The sequence below is a fragment of the Ammospiza caudacuta genome, chromosome 4, assembly GCF_027887145.1.
Source record: "Ammospiza caudacuta isolate bAmmCau1 chromosome 4, bAmmCau1.pri, whole genome shotgun sequence".
Taxonomy (NCBI): Eukaryota; Metazoa; Chordata; class Aves; order Passeriformes; family Passerellidae; genus Ammospiza; species Ammospiza caudacuta.
In genome coordinates this window covers 56,343,015-56,351,437 of record NC_080596.1, presented here as the reverse complement: position 1 = coordinate 56,351,437, position 8,423 = coordinate 56,343,015, and the positions used below count along the sequence as shown (strand labels likewise).

General features: G+C 45.4%; 1 protein-coding gene across 1 annotated transcript; it reads right to left on the bottom strand.

Moving 5' to 3' along the window:
• Window positions 1-2,135: 2,135 nt before the first annotated feature.
• On the bottom strand, window positions 2,136-8,123 carry LOC131557175 (G-protein coupled receptor 26-like). The gene is made up of 3 exons (XM_058804235.1): window positions 7,456-8,123; window positions 6,458-6,571; window positions 2,136-2,575 (listed from the first exon to the last, which is right to left on the bottom strand). The coding sequence occupies exons 1-3, from the start codon at window positions 8,121-8,123 to the stop codon at window positions 2,338-2,340; spliced, it is 1,020 nt and encodes a 339-aa protein (XP_058660218.1). The 3' UTR covers window positions 2,136-2,337.
• Window positions 8,124-8,423: the final 300 nt, after the last annotated feature.

Sequence of the window (8,423 nt, the reverse complement as noted above, 5' to 3'; positions counted from 1 at the left end):
AACCTAATAGTAGAGGTAGCATTTTAACTAGGTTCTGTATTGTACCTTTAAAATGTGGCTTATAGCTTGTTAGCTTTAGAAGTTTATTACTCTAATAGCTTTAAAGTTTATTATTTTTTTCTCCTTTACCATTTTCTCTAATAATAATGCTTTATTTCATTTGTATGTCTTAACTGTATGTAACATATTCTTTTCCCAAAGTGAGGACCATTTTGTTTAGGAAACCAAGAGTAAGCTAACAACTGTAGGTATCATTATGCTCATGTTTATTCATGGACAGCTACTGTAAGCTATTAAAACTTTTTGGCACGAAACTGACTAAAAAATTACTGAAAATTTAGCATCACTCCCACTCCACACAGAGTTATCAGGTCCTTATGTTGCAGCTGAAATGAGAGACTGAAACATCAGGTTTTTCTAGCAGCATGGAAGAGGGGGAGGCATGGGGAGACAGGAAGACATTTTAAACTAAAAAGATTCCACAGACAACTTTTTTTCTGAAATACTGTATTTACACAAAATTGAAGAGAGTACAAATACTTTACTAAGAAGACAAAACCATTATAGTACATTCAGTTTAAACACAGGCAGAACTATAGATGCAAAGCACAGAGGCCTAAGGTACTTGCATGGGGGAAAGAAAAAAAAGAGCATAGTAAAGGCCCCAGAGATTAAAAGCAGGAGGTAAGAGAACATTGTATTTGTTAGGCAACATCATCTTTCCTTGACTTCAGTGGGATTGAACAAGACACTCTCCTTCCTCACTGTGGATGGTGGGAAAAACCCTCTCAATGTGCTGACAGCTCAACACTGATTTTGAAAAACAGTTGAGTGTGTACTTAATTCTCAGCATAGAAATAGAACTGTTAGCTTCAAAGAAAATTATAATTGTGCCTAATCACATGCTTATATGCTTAGTTTGACCAGAAATAGCCTTCTCGATGCTTTATAGGGTCAAGTGCATTGTTACATAAAAAATAAGAGTACTTTACTGTCATCTTTCTTTCTATTTTTCTTAAAATATACTTTAGAATTGCTTTACTTTTTCCCTTATGTACTCAATTAGAAAATAGTAGTTTATTGAATGCCATAGAATTCTTAAATTTTAATAAATGTTTACATAATCAAAAGAATATTGTTCAAAAATAATTCCCACATTTTTTCCAAAACCTGTTTAAATTTAAAAAGAAATAAAAGAGAAAAATACATATGAAAGCAAAAAGCAAAGCAGCTTTATGTTTCTGGGCATTTGGCAGCAGGTCTTTTATAATATTTCTGACATCTCTTGTTTTCAGTTAAAATCACCAAATTAATTGATCATTATTAAAGAAAAGATTGTACAGTATTATGACAATCCACCATATATAGCCAATGCATGAAATATTTTACACATTATATATCCTTTAAAAAGAATTAATATATTTTAGTTTTTCCTTTGAAAACAGATAGCTTCTGAAGTAATATATCTTAAACACAATGGTAACTGTAACTTCTACTGATTGTTTTTTCTGAATAAAAAGCTTGCTTGAATAGGACTACTAGCTCAGTGGTGGAACTACAGTGCTGTTTAACTAAATTCCATACATGTCTTTGTTACTGTTGCTGCAATTATTGTAATCACATACCACTGAAGTGCTAAATATTAGTAACTCAGATATGTGGACTTTGGTTATGCTTGATAGAATACTGGCATATCAAATATATATATATATATGTACCACTTCCTAAAGGCTATGTTACAATCATGATGCCTAGTAATAAATAATAGTAATAATAATAACAATCTCAGATTCAAAGTGCTGACTCACTTGAGGCACCAATACAATAAATCAATCAATTAAAATATCTATTTTTGATATTCGAAACCAACAGCACATCCTGGGCTGCACGTGAAGCACAGAGGACTCTGAACCTGTCCTTCCAGCGTGGGGATTCCTGTGCTCCCAGAGGAGGACTCTGAACCAGTCCTTCCAATGTGGGGATTCCTGTGCTCCCAGAAGACACTGGAATGTCATGTTTGATATGGAACACTCCAAGACATACCAAGTCTTCACACATGAAACATTAAGAGCTGTCTAAGCTCCTTGAAAGCCTCGAAAGGCTCTCTCAAAACCCCTCAAGCCAACTCTGTTCACTGGGGACAAGGCTTTGCCATGAATTGTGCTTGGCTGCAGACCAGGGAAGAGCCTTTTTATGAAAGTCCACGATGCAATTTGTCACATTAATGCAGCCTTCACACCCTGGAGACACTGTCACACTGTCAGCAGGAGAGGAGAAAGGCAGTTTTCCAGCAGCAGCAAACACCTGTCTCCCTGGAAGGGCAGTGCTTTCCTGTTGTCAGTTTGCTCTGTGCAAGCAGTAATCGTTTTCAGTGTCGAGAGAGCTGTTGTACCCTGATGAGGGATACAGGTCCCTCTTCAGTATCCTGTTGACGATGTTGATCAAAACTTTTTTGTACTGTTGACGTAAAAGTGAGTAAACAAACGGATCTGATGCAGCCTTACTGTAGGTGAGGCACTTGCTTATAATTCCCCAGTAGTAATTTATGGTAACAAAAGGAATGAGTTCTATCAACCTGTTAAACATTAAAGAGAAATGGAAACACTTGAGCGTTATATTCACACTGAGCCCAGTGCTCAACTCATGCTTCATGAAACATTCAAGTACCATTTATTTTCTTCTAGTACACAGTCCCTGCAAGAGTAGGGTCTTGTACATCTCACATTCAATAGGGGCAAAGAGAACTTTCCTAGCAAAGCCACTGGGAGACAAAATCAATTCCTACTATGGAAAGAGGGGAAAACTGTTTTCAGTGGTAATGCTTCTGTGCAGAGGAGATAAGAGAGTGCTGTAGTTTACTGCTCACTTTCTGAATTTACTGAGCTGTGCTGGTAAGTGGTCAAAACTGTGGTGCCATAATTGACTACCTCTCTCCCACAGCAAGTTTGAGATAGACACATGTGTCTCGGGGCACCCAGACTCAGTGACCTGAGTTTCCTGAGCAGAGCTGTCTAGTGACACTTGAGACATTTGGACATGGCCCCACTGGCATCAGGCTGCTGCTCCTGGAAGGTCCTGTGGCATATCTGCCAGCCTAGATAAAGGACTTGGATGCATCTCAAATGACACCAGAAACGTGGTCTAGGTCTGAGTCCATCCCCTCAGACCAGACCAGAGCACTTTCATTACCCCGCTGAGGTGAATTAACACAGATGCAAAGTGGATTCATGTCAGCCCATTGCAGTATGAAAAACAACCTGGCAGTATCCCAGGGAGGTCTGGCTGGCACCTGCAATCCCACAGTGTGCTGAGCAGCACACCCACCATGACTTAGCCACGGAAGTTTTTGTGTGCATTTGGCTGACTTCTAGATTGGCCAAAGAAAACAAGGAGACAACGCTTTTATCATCATTATATGACCAGTCAGCTCCATCCAGGCCTGTGTCTCCTGGCCTGTGCTTCACGGATGATTAGTGGCCTCAGCACCTCAGCTGAGAGGGAGGCATTAATCATGGGGGCAGAAACCACAACTAAGTTAAACAATTTTTCCACAGAAGGGAGGGCAATCCTTCAGACTATTCCAGCAAATGTCTCACCCAACTCATCTGCAAATCCTCCAGGAAGGTGGAAAGAACAGGGTGAGGGACTTTTATTTTGTGTATGTCTTTTGTAAAACCTTTTGCAGGAGCAGGAGTATTCTACTTTGCTCTATTCGTCCCAGAAGAAAAGAAAATGTTCTGGGAGATAAAATAGCCCCTTTCTGTACTCTAAGTCATCACTGTTTGAAGATGTAAGATGAGAAGCTTTCTCGAGGCTTGAAGAACCTTCTGTCCTCTTTCCAAAATGCAGAGCTCCTGACTTTCAGGGTGTTGACTTTTGAAGCTGTTCCAGTCCCTCCTCATAGAAAAGCTGACTTACCATCATTTGGACTGAACATTGTTACAAATAACAGGAAAATTCCTTATTTATATGACTAAAAGTAAAATCATTTTTATGGCAAGTGCACTTAAAACCACAAATTACTTCTGTTTGAAGTTGCTCAGAAAAAAATTTCCAGTGAATTCAAAATAAGTAGAAGATACAAAATATGAGAAAAAATGTACAATAAATGACACTTGCTACATGATTAGGTTTATCCCATCCTGCATGTCATCCTAATACGAGAAATATATAATTGATATTTACACAACTGATGTTTTTATAAAGACACTAAATAAGAGGGGTAAGATATCTTTTAGTCTTGAACATAGATGTATTGCTGTGTTCCCATTAATGCATTATGGATCCGATCCTAACTTAATTGCACTGAAGCCAACAGAAGAAAAATTACGCAGATTTGAATAAGATAAAGGGTCTGGCCAAAACAAGTCAGAAATATCCATCTGAATGCATCTTAGTATGATTTCCATGTTTTCAGTGCTGTTACAGAAGAGATTAAATTCATCTGTCGCCTCTTAGTGAACAGACGAATATATTGCTAATGAGCCTAATCTCATTCAAATTTCTGAAGTGAGGAGCAAATACTGAGCTCACAATGCAACATGAGTCACCAGGCCAAGAGCAAGATGACAGGGAGGATGGCTTTTGCATTGCCTCCCCAGAGAATGCTTCAGTGCCAACTCCCTAAAAACCAGAATGAGGGAAGAACAGAGAATCAGGCATAGCAGCAAGTCCTCCAGTCTCACCTCCATCACCACCTTTCGTGAAGTGCTGTCTTGGCACTCTTTTGTCTTTGAGACAAGCAGCCTTTTAGGATGTCTTCCCCCAAACCTTCCCGTTCTGCTGTCACTGAGCCAGCTCGGTCCCTGTGACAAACAGAAGCTGGACTCACGTTTCCATAAACCAGCCCTCAGCCTTCTCTGTAGTGATTCACTGGGTACCAGTTTGTCACACACCATCTCACATTTGCCAAATGCAAGGTCTGAAGAAGGAAGTAACTTTTATTGTAGAAGTTTATGAGAAATACCTTCACCCTGAAAAATGTGGCCATGTTTGGAATTTGCTGAGCTTCGTAATGGTCAGATGAAAAGAAGATGGCAAAATCCACTTTGCTCAACATAATTACATCCTGATTATGGTAAAAGTGAATAGAACATGACTCAAAATGTACTGAACAATGATGAACTGACCTTTTAACTCTGTGATGTAATGTTAATATTTGTAATAATCTTTTCAACTGCAGAAAAAAGATATAGTTATCCAGGCAATCAGGAAGGAATCCCTTTCAACACGTAAATGGGAACTGAAATAAATGTCACTTTAAAAATGTTAAAAAAATTGTCTGTTTAGTGCACTGGCCATAACCTACCCCCTACTCCTCTCAGAAAAGGGCAGTGGCTCTGACCATAAATGACCTGTATGTATGTGACTGTAAGATCAGAGCACTGAAGCTGGCCAGTTTCTGTGAGCTGCTGTGGCTGCAGACACTGGCAGCTTGGTAGCAACCTTGAAGAAGCCCTCACCAGAGGGTTTTGCACACTAGTGCACCTCCTTCAACACAAGTCAGCACTCTTCAAAATTGTCTGGAACACACTGTGAAAGTGGGAAATATATTTAAAAATCACTTGTGAAAGATGTAGCCCATTGCAGTTTAGAGATGAAAGGTTAAATCTGGCATGCTGCAACTCAATGTAGTTACACTGACTTCCAGCTCACTGGTTTACACAAGATTTAAAAATAATAATCATCATCTATTGTATGAAGACTACACAAGTAGATAAGGACAATGATGCATGGACACTTCAAAAGGTGCAAACCACCAGAATGGATACTTATAATTCTGCCCGGTTGAGGAACATGGTGTTTCCTATACATTTAAGGAGTCTAATGATTACTTTTCCTGGGAGATAACTTTTACACCTCATCACAAGTCTGTGCTGCACCATTAGCAATATATTTAGAGGCATTAATGTTTTCAGACTGAAACCTTATCTGACAAATTATCAGGCTGGACAAATTTAAATTATATCAACTCAGCTTCCAACAGCAGCAAGCTTGGCCTTATGCCTAAAAAAAAAAAAAAAAAAAAAAAAAAAAAACAAAAACCCAAACCAAAAACCCTAAGCTAAGCTAATCAGAAAAGTCTGTCTGTTTTCCTCTCTGATGTGAGGGTTGTGCTAATAAGGAAGGGTGTCAAGTCTTTTAAACTGCCTTTATCTCCCCCTGGCACGTAATTACTTCCCGGTACTTGTCCTAAAAGCCACTTGCTTTTGGCAGAGGTGCCCAGACCTGGTTGTGATGAGGGAAGGAGAGCCAGGTCCTGCCGGGGCTGTCCCCTGGGACTGGGTGTGCGGACAGGAGCAACATGTTTGTGTTTGTGTCCTTTGGTCCTCAAGACCACTCCCGGGGGTCCGTTTCATTCTCGCCCCCCAAAATTAGCTGTAGGACCCCCGGGCACCTGGGCATCACAGGACATCCTGATCCCGCAAAGTCCCTCACCCCTACAGGGGATACTAACCTGGTGATAATGTAAGGACCAAAACAGATCACGAACGACCCTATAAAAATACTGATTTTCTTGGTAGCCCGCTGCCTCCTCCTTTTCTGCTCGTTTAGACAGCGCTGCTTCACACTACGGAGGGAAAAGAGCAGTAAGGGTGTTAAGGCAAGAAGGGAGGAGGTGAAAAGTGAGTCCAAGGAAGAGGGGAAGAGCTCCACGCCCGAAAGCACCCGGGAAGGGAAGGGCGAGGAAGGCAGCCCCGAGGAGAGGAAGGCAGCCCGGAGGGGAGGAAGGCAGCCCGGAGGGAGAGGAGGGCAGCCCAGAGGAGAGGAGGGCAGCCCCGAGGAGAGGAGGGCAGCCTCCCGGAGGAGAGGAGGGCAGCCCAGAGGAGAGGAGGGCAGCCCCGAGGAGAGGAGGGCAGCCCGGAGGGGAGGAGGGCAGCCCCGAGGAGAGGAGGGCAGCCCGGAGGGGAGGAGGGCAGCCCCGAGGAGAGGAGGGCAGCCCGGAGGGGAGGAGGGCAGCCCCGAGGGGAGGAGGGCAGCCCGGAGGGGAGGAGGGCAGCCCCGAGGGAGAGGAGGGCAGCCCCGAGGGGAGGAGGGCAGCCCCGAGGGGAGGAGGGCAGCCCCGAGGGAGAGGAGGGCAGCCCGGAGGGGAGGAGGGCAGCCCCGAGGGGAGGAGGGCAGCCTCCCGGAGGGGAGGAGGGCAGCCCCGAGGGGGGGAGCATAGCCCCAGCCCTGCCGAGCCTCGGGACGATCGCACTCGGCAAAGCAGTGCCTCCCGCTTGAAGGGAGCTCAGGCAAGTGGCATAACCCGGAGAGCCCGGTTAGCGTTCAAACAGAGAAGGCTACAAATGCACAAGTCACCGTTCCTGGCACTGTCAGCAGCGTCTGAAAACAGAGGCAGGAGCGCTCGGGACAGGCAGGAAAGGGTGCTGGGGAGGTGGGAGATCGCTTCTTTCTGCCTGGGGTAACTACCGCTGGTGACCGGGGGCTGTGGGTCCGAGTGCGCACCATTACCTGGGGTGGATATCCACCAGCAAAACCAGAGTCTGCATGGTAATAATGTCTATCCGCTTGCAGTGGAACCGGGCAACTTTCAACACCTTTAAATAGGTGAAACATAAGATCACCAGAGACAGCATGAAACTGGTGGAGTGAAAGACAATGGTGAACACTGTAAACCTTCTCCTCTCCGTCTCTTCCTTCAGGTGTAAGGTGCAAGAGGCATAAACGCTGTTGTAATCTACCCACGAGTAAAACAAGGATACCAAGGGGAACGTGAGGGAGTGGAGCCACGAGTAGCCCATCAGTATCACAGCGTCCTTATACCGCATCTTGCTGGTGTAGCTCAGGGGGAACACCACGGCAATCCATTTGTCGATGCTGAGCGCTGCCATGCTCAGCATTGTGTTGGAAGTCAGGAAAGTTTCCAGGAAACCCACCGCCTTGCAGACGCAGCCCCCGAGGGGTTGCTGGTTCCTCAGGATGCCCAGCAGGGTAAAAGGCATGTTCAGAACGGTGAGAAGCAGGTTGCAGAAAGATAAGTTCACCAGGAAAACCCCGGCGACCTGCTTGCGGATCTCCGTACTGTAGACGAAGCATAGCAGCACCAGGAGGTTGGAGAGCAGAGAGACGACCAGCACCAGCACGAGGAGCAGCGCCAGCAGCACGCCTGCCAAGTCCATCTCTCAGCGGGTCGTCTGGAGCGGGCGAGGGCAGGAGGAAGGGGGCACCCGCGCCGGCACCGCAGCCTCGCCTGCCGCCCACCGCGGCCGCCCGCGCATGGTGCCGGCGGCGGGGCAGGGGCCGGGGCAGCGCCGGGGGCAGCGGGAAGGGCAGCGCCGGGCAGCGGAGTCGAGAGAGGGGCGAGGGGAGCGGGGCCGGCCGGCGGGACGGGGCAGAGGGGGGAGGACAGGGACAGAGGGGCGGGGGCTCTCTGACAGCAGTCAGGCTGCGGGGGGGAGCGGGGCTCGGGAGAGCGTGGC

What these genes read in the sequence shown, in the direction of transcription:
- LOC131557175 (XM_058804235.1), bottom strand. Translation starts at nt 8,123, where the DNA reads ATGGACTTGGCAGGCGTGCTGCTGGCGCTGCTCCTCGTGCTGGTGCTG. An exon ending in CTGGTGGATATCCACCCCAG is followed by an intron (nt 6,572 to 7,455) that starts GTAATGGTGCGC and finishes TTCCCTCCGTAG; the next exon opens with TGTGAAGCAGCGCTGTCTAA. An exon ending in GGTCCTTACATTATCACCAG is followed by an intron (nt 2,576 to 6,457) that starts GTTAGTATCCCC and finishes AATGTTTAACAG; the next exon opens with GTTGATAGAACTCATTCCTT.